This window comes from Anomalospiza imberbis, chromosome 2 (assembly GCF_031753505.1).
Source record: "Anomalospiza imberbis isolate Cuckoo-Finch-1a 21T00152 chromosome 2, ASM3175350v1, whole genome shotgun sequence".
In the NCBI taxonomy this organism is placed as follows: domain Eukaryota; kingdom Metazoa; phylum Chordata; class Aves; order Passeriformes; family Viduidae; genus Anomalospiza; species Anomalospiza imberbis.
The window spans coordinates 112,224,952-112,244,290 of record NC_089682.1 but is presented as its reverse complement, the minus strand read 5'-3'; the positions used below and the strand labels follow the sequence as shown (position 1 = coordinate 112,244,290).

Below are 19,339 nucleotides of genomic sequence, written 5' to 3'. Positions count from 1 at the left end.
ATATCATTGTATCAGAATAATTGGCAGACGTCAGTCTCGTTTAAAAAAGTGGGCAAAGGCATTTACTTCATCCTGCCTGCTGCAAGGGAGGGCTTCCCTGCCGTCCCCTGGTAACACGTGTTGAGTAAGGAGGAATTGTTCTAAAGCAGATGCTGGCCCCCAGCTGCTGTAACTGCCAAGGCAAACAGAAGAGCTTGAGCAGCAACCGAGGGAAAGCTCGTAAATCTCAGGCAGTGAGACTGCCAGCTGCAGCACACCATGTGGAGATCCACCCTGTGCATGGAAGTGGAAGAGCCCTGCCTAATGCAGAATGAGCCAACCAGCTCCCTTGGGAGCAAAGGAAATCCATCACCGTATTGTCACGTTGGTGTGCGCACATCAGGCCTGGCAGCCTGGCTAATTCCCTCTGGTGTTTTTATAGTTCCTCTCTTTGGGAGTTCTCTCCTGTGCCAGCACTAGTACACATGTGGTTGCACAGTCTGGCTTGCCATATATCTTCTCAGTCCCATGGGGGTACTGGACTCCTCTTTTTACTGGCCGTGTGTGCTTATACTGGTTTAAGAAGAGGGTATAAAGGTGTTACGCTGTAATACACTAAATAAGGGCTTTACTCAAAGAAAGGCAGGAAACAGGAGAGAAATTCTTGGCATAGACATATTCTTGCTCAAAGGCCAAAATAAATATTAATAAAAAACACTATGGCAAGAAGGAGAAAACAGAATTTACTAACTAGCCCTTGATAATTACAGCAGTATTCACAGCATGGTTGGTGGGTGTTGTGTAGAGAAATCAAGGGGAGCATTAGGGTCTGAAATAGTATCAGCAAATTGTAGTGGTTACTGCAATATTTTCATTAAAAACTTCTGCCCAAAAAAGTAATTGGGAAAAGGAGCAAAAAAATGAGAGTGCAAGGAATGAGGTTCAGGCTCCACTGTTGAGAGTAGGATGCTTGCATGCATTAGGGAGAAGATATTAAAGGAAAGCTTCAGAAATATGAAGAGAAAGATTTTCTTTTATTTTTCTTTTTTTGAGGGACTCGGAAAAACTAGGTAGAAACGGTACAATTCAGGAGGCAGCAGAAAATTCCTGGGTTACAGACCAAGACTCAAGGGAAGGATCCACTCTGCAAAGACTCGGTGAAGAAAGCAGGGATTTGGGTTTGGCCCTTTTACTCCAGGACAGATCTGATCACACCATTTACAACTCTCACATCTGTGGAAATTCTCTCTGTCCAGCTAGAAAGGCTTCTCCATCTTGTGTCTCTGGCCATCTGCCATAATCAGGAGCATAGTAAGGTGATGTGATGCTTTTAAAGCACTCTTTGTTACCAGCACCTTTAGTTTGGCCTCCACAGAAAGAATGAAAAGGATGAAATAAGTCAACTTATTATAAATCAACTTATGTATCTCCTGTTTATTAAGAGTTTTTCTTGATTTCTCAACTTCTTTCATATAGATTGAACATATATTTAAAAAAAATACTTCCAAATTTGTGTTAAAAATAATTCATTAATTTTAGCAGTGACTAGTAAGAAATAAACAAACTGCCTAATAGTAGAAAGTCAACTCTGTAACTGGCTCATGTTTGAATTTTGCAAGTATCCCAGTCTTCTGCTGAGATTAGTAAATTCCTTTATAACACAACCTATCAACAAACTGTGAAGGATGCTAAAGTGTGCAAGAAAAAAACAGTGAAGACCCAGTGACAAAACAATGCAAACTGAAGTGAAATCCTGAAAAGCAGGACAAGTAAGAGCTTGTTCTTTATATATTACTAGTAATTTACAATAATAGTTTTACTTATTTTAGATAGGATAAAAATGCTTGTTTGTAAAATACATGTGATGCTATGACACATGGTGGAAATTATGAGGAAACATTGTGTCCCTTCAGTTTCATGGTACTGACAGATGCTCTGTGAGTTTTTAAATTTATAATCCTGATTTTGACATTTCCAGGTACTGCCATTGATTGGTATATTTTGGTTTGCCTCTACAATGCTATTTAACAGCATAGGCAGTCTTGTTTGAGATAGTGTTCAAGTGTAGACATCACTGATATCAACTTGCATGTCCAGGGACAAAACTATTAATTAAGCCTGACAAATTATCAGAATATGATAGAATATTCTACATGTCTACATGTATTCCACGATGTCCACAGTGGCTTAGTTTGAAATACTGAAAACTGTGACCTTTTTGATGATTAAGTGCTGAAGTCAAGCTGAAGCACTTGACCAATGTGTGTCCAGGAGAGTTCAAAACCAGCTTAAAAATATTGCTCTTATGCTAATGTAAAAACAAACAAAGAAGCAAACCATAAAAGATCAAATACTACTTAGAGAATTATTCCTTTTCTTTTTCTTCACAGATCTCCTTTCAGCACAACAGACAAATATTTTGTGTCCAATTTTCAAATGAAAACAGATAATTATGTTTTTAACATCTTAATTTTCATGCTCAAATATTGCTTTCTACTGTGTTTGAAAACATTTTCAGTATCCAAATTTAGATCTTAGGAGTTTTATAAGATGCTCTTGAAATCTTGTCTTGAACACCATCTACGTCATCTTAGGCTATGACCAGCATAAATTAATGAGATGAAAACTGTGCTGTGACTAAGCAGAAAAAGTCAGTCTTACCAAATTATTTGCACTGAAATAGTAGTCCATGAATCTTGTAGGAAAAAGAAAAAGAAATGTGAGCAAGCTGATTGGTATTTGCTAGTTAGCATGCTTCCAAGAATGTTATTGTCAAGGCAGCCTTTATCATGGTCTGACATCACTCCAAGTGTAATGTTCTTTCTGCCCTTTCTGCCCAAGGCAGCCTTTATCATGGTCTGACATCACTCCAAGTGTAATGTCCTTTCTGCCCTGACTGGTTGTTGATCCCACGGCACTCTGGAGATCAGCAAGGGATGGTTACTGTGCTCTCATGTGCTGGCACCAGTGTCCAGGACAAATCCTAGCTCAGATGTTTTCCAGTACCCCCTGGTCCTAATGGATATACATATCCTACATTGCTATGAAGTTTTTCAGCACAAGAAAAACTAGTTTGCTCATATTCACAGATACTACACCTGTGCATTTCAAAAGGTGTTGAAAAATTGAGAGGACATAAAATCCCACATACTAAACTGGTTTGAGAATGGAAGTGATATCCTGGAAAACAACTGAGAAAATTTAAAAATTCCAGTCTGATTACAGTAATTTCAGCTAAAGAAAACAATTCATTTTGAATATGAAAAGACCTTTAAATCTCTCCAAGAAAGAACCAGTTAAACAGAATACACTCAAATGAGGAAAAAACCCAGATATTTCTAACAATGGAGGGAGTAACAGCAATCAGAACATGTGAAAATGATGGATTTAGTGAATGTCTTGAATTTTTCACAGTAAGACTAAGCACCTTTCTCATCAACAGCACTGATGGATCATCTGGTTGAATTATAATATGTGAAATGCATGAAGTCACAGCATAAAATAAAATTTTGCTTTTAAGCTGCAGGGCTTTGTTACCTGCAGATTTCCTGGTGACTGAATTGTGGGAAACAGAGGAAATAAAACCAAACTAAACCAAATGTTTACTGAATAAGATGAACAAGATAAATTGGTCCTAGCACAGTAGCCAAAGAATAGTTAAAAACAGTGAAGTAAAACAAATGGACAAATTATGTTCTCAGATGCCTAACTATTCTGATATTCCAGTGTAAACATGTTGATGTGAACAGATGTATTTACAGCCCTACAAAGAAAAGCATTACCTGCAAGGCCACGTAATTAGGAAAAGCTATTTTAACACAAAGAAGGAAAGAACTAAGTAATTCTAGCTCTTTGGAATGAAAATGTAACTTGTGAAGCAAAAAATACCTTAATTATCCAGATTTTTTTTTCCATAGCAAATTATTGCTTATTTTCATAATTATTGTTTGCCATATTTCAAAGGATCTTTTCTGAACATGCTACTTGTCAGCAGGAAACAATTATGACTGAGATCTTGGCAGCGGGGTAACTTGTGCAGTCCTGTGCCCAAATCACTGAACTACTGAATCAGTGTGGCACTGCTGTGGCCATCAATGTCAAAAGGCCTTTGCCAGTGCTTTTTAGGGAAATGGAGGCAAAGGGAGCTTTGGAAAAGGATAATCCTTTCCTTTATTTCCTCTGCATGAAAAGAGGCTGGCTCCAACCAGAAGAGTCCTGCTCTTTTCAGAGAGCTCAGACAGCCACTACCCAGCTTGTATCATGTTTCCAAGCTCTACGCCTCGCCTAGGCCAATCAGTTGTCATCATCACTGCTGCTGGAGTCACTAGCTACAAGGGAAGAAGAAATCCTCTCCTAAGAAAGATTTTTTGAGGAGCTGCAGGCAAGACTATTTTCTAACTATTTTGGAAGCAATAGTCTGCAAAAATTTATTGTAGGGTCACCTTATGCGTTGCCAGGATAACAAAAGGGAGATAAGGATCAAAAAAAAAAAAATTAAGGGAGACCTCAGTCCAGGAATCACTTAGAAATTCAGTGCAAAAACCCAAAGGAAAGCTTCTGAATATACATTCAGAATTATTACTTGCACAGCTCTAATTTTGGCCTGCTTCAGTTCATTTGAACTATTCATTCACTTGTCAGCAGATGCTAGTTAAAACATGGTCTTCAGATCATCTATCTTGATCCCTCCCTGAAAGTGTCCAGCTTAAAGCAACCTTTACTAAATACTGTGCCATTCACTGGAACAATTATTTTCTAAAGGCTCAGTTTAGAGAAACAAATGACCCATGGGTCAACACCCCCAAAGGAAACACTCTGAATACATTTTTGAGAAAGTATCATGTTCTCTCCTTTATAGGTCAACAAGTTTATTATCACCTTCCTTATCACACCAACAGAATGGGAACGTCCCACAGCACGGCTGCAGCCACGGCTTCCACACTACGTTGGACACAGAGAGCTGCTCTGGCACTGGAGTCAGTGTCCTGCGATGCTCCTCTATGGCTCTGCCAATCTTCCTTATGACAGTGTCAAAGAGGGGCTCCGTGTCAGCCGAGAGAGGTTTGGCTTCAGAAGGGTCTTGTGAGAGCTCAAACAGCAATGGAGGCTCATGATGGGTCACTCCTTCCCCAAAGCATGGGCAAAATCCTCTGTCATAACAAGCTCCTGCTCCGGGAGGACTGAAAATGGGAGTCATGAAATGAGCCTTCCAAACAGCTCCAGCTGACGGGAAAGAAAGAATCACAGAAGGCTGGTTATAACAATGTCAGTTATCACAAGGAAGAGTGAGTGTTTTTCTAGAGTTCATTTCTGGACGCACTTCAGCTCTACACTTATTAGTTAATGCAGTAATTTCTCCTAGTTCTGTAAAACACAGGCAATGCCTGTAAGTTCTTTCCCACATTACACCTGAAGTACTTGGACAGACGGAATCCCAGAAAAAGAATGTGTTAAGACAATGTGCCCTCTTGTAGACTGAACATAATTCTTTGGGAAGAAGCTGTGTACTCACTGTCCTTCTGGTGCCAGCGCACGGCGTGTAAGTGAACGCCGCAGTAGTGGAACAGGAACTCGTGCTCCGAGTGCGCCACCGCTCCTCGCAGTAAAGGCAGCAGATCCCGCCCGTCGATCACCCTAGCACGAAAAACACACCACAGGGCTGAGGTGAGCTGGACAGGACTGTGCTTCCTCTGCACACCTCTCACTGGAACTGGCAGCTCTGGACAAGAAAGGGGATTGCAGAAGATGGCAGGTAGGGGCTAAATCTCAAAGGTAGAGAAGAGGTGACTGAGCTTGTAGACATTGATGTGTCTGAAAAAGCATCAGGACTGAAAAAGAAAACATCAAACTCTTAGAATGTGTTTCTAAGCTAGATTTTCCATTGTTTTGGGAAAGAAGGAGGAATAAAGATGCTTTTGTTTGTACCTGTCCTGAGGCACTTCCCCTCCAGCCAAATGAACTACTGTAGGATAAATATCCATAAGGCTTGTAGGTTCATCAATAACTGTGCCTGCAGGTAACACTCCTGGCCATCTAAATATCCCTGGGACGCGGATTCCTCCTTCCCATCCTCCCATAGATTTTCCACCTTTCATTAAATAAAAAGGAAACATTTTTTTTTTTAAGTTTGATTTAAAATGAAGAGAATTTTTGCACAAATTTCATTGTATTATCATGTTACCTTGATGACCCTTCTTTACACGTCTGTTTTTCCCGCTAAGCTCCTACTGAGCATCAGTGAAAGTGTGTTCAGTAGACCAGACCTCGACAATTTGAGAATTCATGCTTACAAAGGACACCTGCCCAGGTCAGAATTTACTACATTGTTACATGCCTAATTAGAATGAGATATATTTTCTTCTTGGTAATAAACCAGTGTTATTTCTTGAGTGTATAATCTTAGCTAAGCCTTAGGAATGTCCTAAGTTCTTTACTAGTTGTTGCTGGGTTGTCACTGTCCCTAACAGCTCTTACCTTTGTATATTCCATTCCAGCCACCCAACTGCCTTTCACCTTCTCGCCTTTCCAGCCATCCACCATGATCAGAGGCAAAGTAAACCAGTGTAGTTTCTTTCAATCCTTCCTTGTCAATAGCATCTAGAACCTGGCCTGTAAACGCAAGAATATGTGTGTATTAAAAAGCAAAAATATCCCTCATACTACATAAATTTTAACCTCTGACTGTAAACATTTACCAGAGTAATTTCTTATCTACGTAAGGTTGTTCAGTCATTAATATTTTTAAGATTGGTATTTGTAGTTATGATTTCATTGTCTCTAAAAGCACGGAAAATTTGTGATGTGTTGTAAACACTTTATTATTGGTATTTTAACAGGGAGTGCAAGAACCACAGTCACAGACAAGAAGCCTGTATTGTCAAGGGCAAAAAAATACCATGTACTGTAAAAATATGGAAAGAAATTATGATCTAAAAGTTAGTGTCTGCACCAGTGGTGGCTATCATGAAAAATATGGAAAAACATAAAGTTAACCTTATTTTATATTGTCTAGATCACAGTTAGGGTTTGCATTACATTACTGCATGGATATAATATGCATTAATAATGAAGTGCTTTTAAATTTAAAAGTAATTCTTGAGCTGTTTTTGACATCCTTAATTATATTTGCAATATGTAAATGTTTGAGAGGTTTGAAACCAAATTCTTCCTGTATGTGTACCTGACTTTTCTCTCTTTTGCAAATGTGCGTACTTTTTGTCCATCATGACTGAATGATAAATAATTCTCCTTCCTCTCCAGAAAAACAGGCTGAAAAAACCCATGAATCTTATTGTGAGGGGCACACCAGATAACACTGATGAACATTTCTCTATTTATGATCATGGCTGAAAAATATCCAGTATTCTGCTTAGTGCAGCCGTTGCAAATAAATGACCTGCTGTTTTTCATCTGTAATTAATTCACTTATTGATTTTATCACCTTCTGACATGTCCTGCTTAGAAATGACCATAAGAGGCAGAAATGACCTGGTCTTTACTAATCATAGAGTAATGAAGTAATTATTACATATGAATATAATTATTACATGTTTAATGAAATAATTATTACATATTTAGTAAGAAGAACAGAAGAGCTCCTTGACAGGAGCTAAAGGGACATGGTTAAAACTGGTAAAAAATTGACAAAAAAAAAAAAAAAAAAAAAAAAGAGTGAACATTTGGCCCAAGACTGGAGAAAGTAAAAATCCAACACTATAAATCAACAGTGCTCACACAAAATTGACAGATGTTCATGAAATGCTTATGATTTTTTTTGTACATGCTTTTAATAATCTTCCTCATCCTTTTAATTAAAACTAGGTATTTGAAAGTTGGAGACATTGTTATATGCTATGTTGACTTACCCACCATCCAGTCCATCTCCTCTACATTGTCTCCATATAAACCATGTCTGCTCCTCCCAAGAAACTTCTCTGTGGTGAGGAGAGGAGTGTGGGAATGCAGAAAGGAAAGAAAGAGGAGGAAGGGCTTGTGCTTATTTCTACAAAACAGAAATCAACACTGTGTTATTAGGGAGGAAGGTTCTCAATGCAGATCAGTTGTAGAGAAAAATGGTATTATTTTTGTATAGCTATTTCAACAAAGTTTCCCTTCTGAAACACCTTAGTTTGTAAGATACTATAACCCAGGGATTAGGATCCCATAGAATAATTTTGGGTCTATATAAAATATCCTTTTTCTACCCTGAATCATAGATAGAAAACTTCCAGAAGATCCACTTTCTGCTCCATATCCATATGATAAGGCTACATCACAGCTCTGCTTCTCCTTCCCTGGCCCACACACACATTTCTGACAACACCTGCTATTCCTTAAAGCTGCAATGCTGCTCTCATTGATAGGTATACATATTTCTTAAATATAGCCTAGAAATATTCAATACAACCCATGGAAGTTGGGAAGTATTATCAGCTTTAGTGAAGCTAGGAAAAAGGGGCATCCTTATGCAGTAGCTTTTTTTTCCTTTTTAATTACATTATATACCTATTGATATTATTTTAAATTTATAAAAATAACAGTACTTATAATCCTACATAATACTGTAAAAATTATAAAAACTCATGAAGGCATGAAACAGGAAAGTGCTCTTTACAATTTGGAAAATGTGCAAGAACCAGAAAATTGTGGTCAAAGGAAGTCCACTTCACCTTTCAATAAATGAAATGGACTCTCTCAAGATAAGGGAGGTAGTTCTGTCAGTCACCATTGGCTGCTCAGTAATTCCATGGTTTCTCATCATAATGCAGTTCCAGTACCGTACAAATCCATAACTTGAGAACCAGGATATGAAGAACAGGAGACTGAACCCAGCAAGGCAGGTCAGTGTTTTCCAGTGGACTGAAATCAAGCCAGTCAGTCTCCCAAGGACAGCAGTGAGTGTAACGAGGCCAATCATTTCAGTGGAAAGCCAGAGTTTCCTTCTAAAGGCTCTGTCCATCTCTGGTGTTTCTGTTGGCTGACAGTCACTTATTAGTGTAAAAGGCATCCCATAGAAGTAGTCAAATCCATGGTTTAAAGGGTGATGGCAATGGTCATTGCGGGATTCACAGTTAACACCTTGATGCCACTTCCCTGAAAATAGAGGTTATTAAAATATAAAGAGATAATATTTTAAAAGAATGGACTTTTCCTTACACAAAACTTTTTTTTAAAAAGTCGCTGGTTGTTTTCTGCTTGTGATAACTACTTCATCCTGCACAGAAATATACCAAGGATGTAGTTAAATAATGGGATTGACTAAAGTAAACCTCTACAATGTATACATTTTCAACACATTTATTGGTGCTGATATATACATTTATTGTTTATATATTCATGCCCTGTAGCTTTGATCAAGCATTAAAAAAAACCAAAAAAAAACATATAAAGGCAACTAGAAATTGAGAAAAAATCCAAACATCCAAACTGAGCAAAAATGCATGGCCTTCCTGGAGACCTGTCAAGTATCAAATAGAAGGAAGCTGTCCTTTTGTAAGCATAGGGGGAAATAACCTTTTGTTGTCCCTTTACCTTCAAAGTGCTATGTGGACTTGTTCCTGGGAGGCTTTGAAGTGCTTGATGTCAGGACTATGTGTTGGTCCCAGATTGATAGGGGGAGATATGGATAGAGTAGTTAAACTAGCAGCTCATCTAACTGTTTGCCAGACAAACCACTGGATCCAGAAAAACCTGAGCTCAGGATTTCTCGTGAAGCTGTACATTTGTAAGTAACTTTGATGACCATTGTATCTCCACATACTGACTGAGAATGAAAGACTTTGTTTTATAAATATTTTTGCTATTTATTTGGATTTAATCAAAATTTTAAAAGTTAAAGCCTACTTCTTTTAAATACTTAAGTCTTCATTTATCAGAAGGAACATCTCTTGACCTTTTAGAACACAATTTGTTCTTCATTATGAACATACCAACTACTTTCATGAATGGCACATCAAAACCATGCTTTTGCTTCGCCTCCAGCTTATTCAAAGAGCCTGGTTAGGCACTTAATGTGGTGACATAGTAAGTTGGCTCATTTGGTTCAAACACTGAGGTTTGAGAATGTCTGAATTGAGTGAAAAAAATCTATCACTCATCAGAAGCTTAATGGCATTTTTTGCAGATCTTGGATGTCAGAGCATAATGGACATTAAGAACTTTACTAGAAAACTAATTTGAAACTAATTCTTATTATAGAGAGAGGAACCGTGCACTTCCAAGATGATGTTATCGTCAAGAAATTGTTCAGTATGCTATCAGTATGTATAATAGCAGCCAACCCTGAGTGGGTTTCAATAGACTTGCAGTGCATTACGATAGGAGCAGAAAAACTGCCCCAGAGGAGAAAAATTGCTGCTTCTCGGCTGTAAATATAAAGAATGGAAGTTCTAGCATAGGAGGATGAATTGCTTTCAGCTAGAATCTCTACTCAGTTTGCCTCCTGACATATTTAGAGACAGCTGTAGAATGAACCAGATTTGTAATCAATACATAAATGCATTGGTCATAAATACAGGTACAGCTAAAGTATTCTTGGAATTCAGATGCACTCCAAGACCTAAATCTCCAGCTGAGGTCGATAAAGGTTTCTGACATGCTAGAAAAGAATCAAATCCCCAGAAGCTAAACTAAGTGTATAATTAAGATAAATTAATCTCTGAGGGCATTACTTATACAGCACTGGTTTTCTGACTACAAAGACCCTTCAAAGCACTGAAAACAAAAAAATCTCATTATCACCTCAGGCTGCAGGTTATTAATAGGATTTAACTTTGCAATTAAACTGGGTGTGCTCAGGGCAAAACAATCACAAACAATTCAAGTGAGACTACTTAGTGCTCATTCAGCTGTGGTGGCTTGGGTAGATGTTGAGTTAAGATTTTTTGCTTCCTGACTTGAATGTAAAATTCTTGTGGTATTCTGTGTGTCACCTATCACTGGTGCTTTCCATCATCCCCCATGGTGCAATTAACCAGGATCTGTCAATCCAGTTAATCTAAGTGATGCTTTTGGCATCTGTGGTGTGATTTGAGCTGAGATGCCCACGGGGAAAATGCCTCCCCATTTTGCTTCTGGGAAGCATGCAGCACGACTCCCCTGAAGGGCAATTCCCTGGGGAGAGTGGAGACAAATCTGATTGTTTTGCTAGTGATAACATGCTGAAACCAAGATGAAGCATGCACTGTTTGATAAGCTGATTTAAACAACTAAAATAATATCACTACAAAACTAACAGGAGATGGAGCTTTAGTAATGTAGAATTTGAATTGCTTGGAAGGCTTCTTTTAGTTTTGTCTGGTGTGGTTTAGATTTATTCTAATACAAAGAATACAAATCTATTTCTGCAGGAAGTTGTATTAATAAATTCAGTTGGTTTGTGCAGCTAATGTTTTTATGTGCCAGATACGGATTTTGCATTTTGACATTTTATATGCTCAGTTGAGATAGGGCAAATAGCTGAAAAATCAGCCAGGAATGTTTGTGCTTTATCAACCTGTGGAACTATTTGACACATCTAAGATAAATAATTATTTGGAATAAGATCATGACCAAAAGTTACAAAGGTACTAAAAAATAGCTCTATAAAATATAAAGTAAAATGGAATTCAAATTGATGCTGAGGAAGACAGTGTTTTCAGGCTGTATGAAATCTTAGTGAACTACAGTGGCATGCTGTGACTGAAGAAAAAATAATTGCTTTATTTCTGTTTCTGAAAGGTCCAATTTTGTGACACTATTAACTGTCTCTAATGTTTTAAGCAGCACCTGTTCCCTTTTGTGTGACTCTGCTCTGAACTGTATAAACATCATCATGCATATCTAAATGGCACTCATATTTTTACTTTTAAAAAATGGAATAGTATTGGAATAAGTATCTTATACCTGGTATAATAATATTCAGGAATTAGTAACATTTTCTGTTATGTATTTTAACAACCGCAGCTGTGCTTGAAAGTGGGTCAATGGTAAAATTTGTCCTCCTTATCATACGCCCGTTCTTTTAAGAGAGGTACTTTTTGGTCAGAGTTTCTTTTTATGTATAATTCTTAATCAGGAAATAAAAATATTACAACCAAAGTACAAACAGTTACTAACTAAAACAAATGGTTTGAGTGAAATGTGCAGGTGAAACACATTCAAGAACACCTTTAGGAGAGGAGTGCCCCCATACCTATCAGTCCTGTGCTGTAGCCTTGGTGCTGCAGTATTTTGGCAAAAGTGGTTTCATTTGCAGGAAGCCCTCCTGAGCCGGCATTCCAAAAAATAACACGGTAATCATTTATAGCATCCATCCCTAAAAATGCAATTAAAACCATTCTGAGTCAGTACAAAGGGTTGAGTACTTTTATCCAACATACTTTCTTGTTTCCTGATTTCACTGCAATGGTAGTGTTAAACATTTGCCATAATGCTGTTTGTTTGGGTAAATAAATCTAAGACCCTGGACAAGATTAAGAAAGAGTTAAGACTCACCACAGTACCTATTCTTTCATCTTTGTATCTCATATTGAGACTTTTTCTTTCTTGAATTTCATTAAATTTGGAATGACACATTTGTATAGGAGATCTTATGTCACAGTGGCTGGATGAAATGTCACCTAGGCTGTATGAAATGCACTTAGTGTGAATGTGAGGGCAGGGAGGAGAGCAAGGGGACTTCAGCCCCCTGTCAGTCTCAGACTCCAGCTCACTGAGGGAACTCAGGGATTCCTTGCCCAGTGGCCTGGATGGTATCTGATCTCTGAGCTCCACAGAGTAGCTATCTTCTCTTCACCTGTAGGTTTACACTCTACCATTTAGTATTTTATTCTGGCATAACTCCATCATACAGCGCTGTGTGAAGTTCAATCTGTCATTGCAGCACTGAACATCTCTGGCCCTGTTGTTACAGTGGGAAAGGGTCTGTACAAGCCTGTGTGTGTTTTCAAACTACCCGACTCAGTGGGAGCTGTCATAATAAAAGTAGGATGACGCATCAGCTTCAAAATGCCTCAGGAATGAAGGCTCTGAAGATAATTTGCAATAGAACAAGCATTTGAGGGCTGCTGTTAGAAACATGTAGAGCTATTTGTTTTTCATACCTCTTCATCTCAGGGATGCAGTTTGACAGGGTAGTATTTTTTCTTCAAAAACACAATTGGGAAAAATAATATTGCTGTCAAACTGTTATCTCCTAGGACAAATTAATTTTGACAGAGGCGTAAAGAAGTTTTTCCATGAATGACTCATTCTGCACCTTGACTGAAGGGAATGGACACACATCTGCACAGGCTACTCTGCTCCCTACAGGGCTGAGCTGCTTCTGACATCTTATGAGGAGTCATCTATGACAGAAATTAATTTAACTAGTGTTATATTTTGTGTGTTGTTACTATTCTTCATGTTTTGTGTAATGGCTTATTTGAATGTAAAAATTTGCTCTAATTCCATTCTGGCTGCAATCTGTATAGCAGAGTGTCAAAACGTAACCAAAATTGTGCGCTAGGGGAGACCAAGATGCTCTGCAGAGATGGTTGTTCTCTGCTTTGCTTTGCCCCAGACCTGTTCGCAAATACCCTACAAATACAGAAGCCACCTCAAAGGTGCATAGCCTATCTGATGCCTTGTGTGCCTCAGTGAGGATGGAGTGTCTGAGACACCCCTCTTTGCACACCCTCACTTCTTCTGGGCCCATTGTATGACACTGTTCTGTCCAGCAATGGAGCAGTGTATAAAGGGAGTGTGGCTTTGCAAGGCAAACCTGATCGGAGGGGATATCTGCCAGTGAGGAAAGCTGCTCTGCTGGGGGTGCAGAGCGGGGCTGCAGCAATGTGTTGGGTCAGCTTCACTCCTTCCTTTGCCAGGCGGTCAATGTTGGGGGTCCTAAAAAAGCAACCAATGCCACCAGATGTCATCCAGAGAGCCTTTCAAGAGAATAAGAAATTATATACTTATCTTTATTTTCAGAAGTTTGCTGCATTTGAAGATGGCCAGGAAATATTTTTGTAATTTATTTAAATTTTCTCAAGTGATGTGGAAATATTTCTCTTTTTCTTTCTTTCTTAAGAATTATTTATTTTTTTTTTCCCGTGTCCTATGAAGAGTCTTGCAGAAATCATAGAATTGTAGAATGATTTGGGCTGGATGGGACCTTAAAGATCACAAAGTTCCAACCCCCCTGTCATGGGCTGGAACACTTTCTACTAGATGAGGTTGCTCAGAGCCCCATCCAACCTGGCTTTGAACACTTTTGAGGATGGGGCATCCACAGCTTCTCCGGACAACCTGTTCCGGTGCCTCACCACCCTCACAGCAAAAACCTCTCATTCCTCCAGAGCTGCCTTTCCTACACTTAGCTTCTTAAAGAGCTGTGTATCAGCCTCAGTGCATCAGTGTAATGGTAATTTAGTTGCCACAGGGTGACAGTGCTTGACTAGACAAGATGCTACATGATTTACAGTACTGATAAGGAAGCTAACAAGGTACTTCTCATGAAATTTGTAGCAAGGGAAAAGGAGAAAAAAGGAAAGAAATCCCGCATGTTTTCACACTGTAGTGGCAATCTGTCATGGCAACATGAATTAAGCCACATCTCAGTAATTAGGTGAGAAGAGGGTATCTTGCAAGCAACTGGTAACCAACAAAAACAAGCTTGCCTAGCAAGCTAGTTACAGACAAGGTAATACCTTACATTTCAGAATACAATATCCCCCTCTTCCAATTCAAGGTGGGTCTACTTCTATTTTAAATTATATTGAGCTTCAGTTTTACAATTTTGTTTTTGCAATTATCAGTTCAATGGTGTTCACAAGAAGGCAAAACCTTTAGCAGGATTTTGAAAGATCGTGGACATTTTGTTGCTTTGTACTCGTACTGTTATGGATTCCTCCCTCAAAGACAGGCTGCCAGGAAATAACATCTGCAACATTTCTTATTCTCTACAGCCTTTTGCCAGAGGTGCAGTCTGGGGTAACTTGAAAAAGCCATTGCTGTAGTTCCACCCTTCAGCACAATTGCCATCGCAGTTGGCTGACAAATATTCCTCCTCAAAGGAGCACTAGGTCTGCTTCCCAAACTGCTGTTTCAAAATCCTGCAGTTCTTTGCATTGCAGAGAACCAGCTGCTAAGAGAGCCCAGATACCTAGTCACCTGGCTAGTATGCCCTGAATGTAAAAAGAAAATCCATGCCTTGGGCATGATGTGCTGGAGGCCTGGCTTTGCAGAACCCTAACAGCTACCTACGATCACCAGCTGCCTGTCAGGAACTTGCTGACTGAAGCCTTTCAGAGTAAGATTCCAAGATTCTTTGCTGGATGAGGGGAGGGATCGTAGCAATTTTTGTTTTGTTCAAACATGTTACAAGCCAGCAGGCAATACTGTGGCACAATTTTCAAAGAAAAGGCAAATTCTATGTCTTTGAGGCTGAAAAGAGAAATATTTCCTGGTAACATTGCTCATAGCAGTCATCTAACTGTATTTTGAGGTGAGACTGGGAAAGAATGGTAACATAGAATTAAAATGAGGTAATGAGGCCTGCGTATTGGAAGAGGGGACAATATTTCTATCTTTGGGTAGCTGTTTCTTAAGTGTTAGGCAATTAAGGAATACACAAGAATGATTGTCATATTACCACAGTAAAACAGTGCCACACAGCAGAGCTGGCCCTGGGAGTGCCCTCCAGGCTATGAGATAATGCTGGGCAGAGAGTTTCAGGTTGACATTAAATATCATACCAGCTCTGTTCACCCTTAGGGTCAGTTTCCTTACCTGATGGTATCATTCCCATAGCAACCTACATCCCCTATGCCGAGATCATCGGCCAGCAACAGGACAAAGTTTGGCTGTGCGATGGTGGAAGGCTGTGTGAACGGTGCTTGCAGAAGCAGACCAAAAATCAGGGGTGTAACCAAGGGTGACCTGAAACACAGAAGAGGGAGAGAAGCCAGTGACCTGGCCATTCATCACTCCCCCTACACGTGGCCAGAGACCCTCTGCTCCGAGCTTGGCTGCAGACCAGACCACTCTGTCCAGACACAGAGGGTGTGCCAAGTGTTTCTCGTTTACCCAAACTGAGGTAATGAAGAGGAAAATGTCAGGACCATAACTTTAAAATCTCCTTTCCTGATTCTTTCCAAGTTCCCTGTGAGCAGTCTCACATGGGAATTTATATACAGCAGATGGCATACAAGTGATTTTGCTTCATGGCTTTGGATGTTTATAAAGGGTTGTTTTGGGAAGCTGAGAATGGGGTCAACTTCCTCTGACATCGTTTTTGCCTGGTCTGGGATCTTTGGGTTGTGAAAAAGTTAATAACAAGAAAAACAAACAAAAATCACATTGTGAGATAAGCAATGCTACTCTTTTATAACACAGTATTACATCATTATTAAGCTTCACTCACTTTAGATCTAAGTATGATACAACAGTAACTCATGATTTTTTCCTTACCAATGAGATATTAGTTGCCACATCATTTCTGTATTTGGAGTGTTCAAATCCTGCAAAACCAAGAGTACTCTGTCATAGTTACGTCTTCCTAGTAGCAACTGCAATAAAAATAGATTAAAAGCTTACTCAAAGCCTGTTAAAGTTCTGTTTTATTTACTTCAGTGCACCTCAGATCAGACCCTAAATGAAGAAGAGTAAAAGCATTAATGTTATTTTTATTGCTAGCCCTTGATTAGAGGGATTTTTCTTTTTGAGTAAAGAAGTTTATCTCAAAATAGCGAAATAATTCCATTTTCTTACATGAATCATCCATATAAAAATTACTTGCTGTTCAGAAAGGAAAAAATAGTGCTTTAAAATCTACTCCTCAATATGATTTACATTCCTATAACCATAGACAGTAGCAGCATTGTGCTTTTTTACATAATGTGCTAAGTTTCTTTTCAGACTTGTAAGAGTAATTTGTAGTTGTAGAAATTCTAGTCATCTTTTCCCAACAATTATAATTTCTTGGAAGAATTCATGACCTCTTGTTGCTTAACTCTGAGAATGAAGATATTTCTCTGGGGCTTTTCCCTCCACTGTCAGGACAGTGAGATAAACTATTTGAAGACTTTGAAGCAGGGGCTGAGTGAGTTTCATTCTAAAGCTTTAAAATAGACTTCTTTGCAATTTATCCCACACTTGGCTCAACTGCCCCAAGTACCTCTATTTTATGAATTATGTTTTTTTCATATTTATTTTGTTTTCCAGAAATGATGTATTAAGCAGTTTAGTTAATATTCATAGTTCTTGCATTTTATCCATCAACATTACAAGCTTCAGTGGTAAAAAATAAATTTCTGTGCTTAGAAAACTGGCATCCAAACACTTGCTTACAAGCACCAGAGCTGAGGCAGCATTGCTATCTAGAGATACTCAGTTTCCTGCATGTGGATTTGTGCCTCTGCTGCAGCCAAAGCAGTTATAGGAAAAGTACAAGAGAACACATCAGCCATCTCTAACATTTACATCCTCCAAACAGCTGAAGTAAAAAGGAAGCTGGAAATAATCAGATTTAATTTTGCAGTTGGTTGTTACACAGTAGAGAGACACTGATTTAAAGCACAGCCTGGAGCTCGATGCTGAGCTTCCCCAGAAGTTGCCTGTAAAATAGAAGGCAGTATACAGAAAACAGCTATTGATTTATTATGCTGACTGGTATTATCCCTGTCAAGCCATTTCCTCAGTGAAAGGTGATGGGAGTCCAGGCAGAGAAATTGCAAGCAAACATTCCCCTCTGCTATCCCTTTCTTCATCTATTTTAATAATCCTGGGGGGAATAGCTTGCATACCTTTCATATTTCATAAATTGTTTTCCTGCATTGATTCAAATTTTATAATCAGTCTTTACCTTTCTCACAAAATAGTTATAGGATACTAAAATCTCACAAGAGGAAATATTCATTGTTTTAGACATACTCACACGCACTTTTCTTGAAAACAGTACTCATTTGTGGCATCAGTTTTCCAACACTCAGTGAAAAGTCACGCAGTTAATACCACTCAATTCAGTACTGTTCACTCTGTGAAAATTTCTTTTAAAAAATTCCTATTTTGTAGACTTGATAAGATAAAAGGAAACCAATATTTGTAAACACATAGCCTGCAACTCTCACTTTGTGCATAGCCTTGTATGAGAATAATGTTGTTCTAAACTGAAAAGTATTTAAAAAACTTCCTTGAGATAATTTTATCTACAGAAGGAAAAAAAAATCCAAACAGCATTTAACATTTTCCTGTGTATTTCCCAACAACAAGGGAGGAATACAGTACCTGGTCAAGTTGTGTTCAAAGCAGGCAGCTGATAGATTGGTGACTTCAGACGATTCCAAATTTTTTTCAGCACGGGGACTGCTGCTACTGCGCAGTGTTTCTGAAGGCAGTCCTGAAATGTGCCCTAGCTGCACGTCCCACAGCTCACCACAGGAAAAGCATGTTATGCCAGAGCTCCCAAGCAGCTGGATGTTCTGGCTTCTCATGGAGCCTCAAGCTGCACTTCCCCCTGCTGTTTGCACAACTCTGACATTCACACAGGGCGTGAGGGTCGGGCTGGGGAACGCCACAGATGCAGCTAAAATGCTTTCTGCATAACCACCAGTCTCTCAAGGGATGGGAATGATCTCCTTCAAGTCTGAGACACTCCCGTGAAAGCTACTATGAATAACAGTTCCCAATAAACCTCCCCTCACTCCCACCAAGGAAAAGAGAAAATCACTGTACTTACAGAGCAGCAGTTCTTTGTTGTAGAAATAGAAATTGAGCTAATTTCTTCACTTTATGGCCACCCTGAGTGCATGCTGCAGTGAGGTGGTTGTCTCTGCACATGCTGGGACAAATAGTTCTAGGGTGGGGAGGAAACGCTGGTAAGAGGCTTGAATTTTCTTTTTCAGAAAATGAGTCATTCAGCTTCACTTCTGAGTGCTGCCTGTTTCCTACCAATTGTTCAAAGGGACAAATTAAGGTTACATGATGGCGAATGCTCACTTTCTTGATTTTTTCTTACGTGAGTCCTCTTGTACTGAGTGTTTTGGGACAGCATGAGGCATCACCCAAGAGCAGTCTTGTTTTACTAACAGTTTCCTGCATTTTTGTATCTTATAAGAGAAGGGAGATGTTGTGGTGAGTTGGTGGTATCAATTGCAATGCTCAGGTTGGATTGCTAGTGGAACATCTCCGAGGCAAAATAGAGCACCATAGGTGATCCCTTCCCTATTCCCTCCCACCACAGCATTAACATGCTGGAAGTGCTCTCTAGTTCCCATTCCCCTCAATGGGCCTTTAGCACTTCAAGGATTCATTAAGGTCTACAGCATTTCTTGTTGTCTGATGCCCTCTACTGCTGCATGTTTTCTAAAAAGAAACACCTTCTGAGTCACTTCTGGGTTTTTCT

The 19,339-nt window shown here is 39.1% G+C and overlaps 1 protein-coding gene across 3 annotated transcripts; it reads right to left on the bottom strand.

Annotated features, from left to right (window-relative positions):
• Window positions 1-3,940: 3,940 nt before the first annotated feature.
• Window positions 3,941-18,811, bottom strand: LOC137469645 (arylsulfatase D-like). 3 transcript variants are annotated; one of them, XM_068182594.1, is made up of 11 exons: window positions 18,674-18,811; window positions 16,408-16,505; window positions 15,727-15,876; window positions 13,721-13,842; window positions 12,152-12,274; window positions 8,649-9,072; window positions 7,845-7,981; window positions 6,454-6,588; window positions 5,905-6,067; window positions 5,492-5,613; window positions 3,941-5,202 (listed from the first exon to the last, which is right to left on the bottom strand). In XM_068182594.1, exons 2-11 carry the CDS (start codon window positions 16,431-16,433, stop codon window positions 4,832-4,834), a joined length of 1,773 nt encoding a protein of 590 aa, XP_068038695.1. In that variant the 5' UTR covers window positions 16,434-16,505; window positions 18,674-18,811; the 3' UTR covers window positions 3,941-4,831. The 3 variants fall into 3 exon arrangements, with proteins under 3 accessions (XP_068038695.1, XP_068038694.1, XP_068038696.1); XM_068182593.1 differs by lacking the exon at window positions 18,674-18,811 and adding an exon at window positions 18,223-18,378; XM_068182595.1 differs by lacking the exon at window positions 18,674-18,811 and adding an exon at window positions 18,223-18,378 and having other exon boundaries at window positions 4,951-5,159.
• Window positions 18,812-19,339: the final 528 nt, after the last annotated feature.

Bases quoted from the DNA above. Each gene is read 5' to 3' on its own strand.
- LOC137469645 (XM_068182594.1), bottom strand. From the start codon at position 16,433: ATGATGTGGCAACTAATATCTCATTG. The intron at 13,843-15,726 runs GTAAGGAAACTG...TTGCTTTTTTAG, and splicing joins TATGGGAATGATACCATCAG to GACCCCCAACATTGACCGCC. The intron at 5,614-5,904 runs GTACAAACAAAA...TTTTCGTGCTAG, and splicing joins GGGGAAGTGCCTCAGGACAG to GGTGATCGACGGGCGGGATC.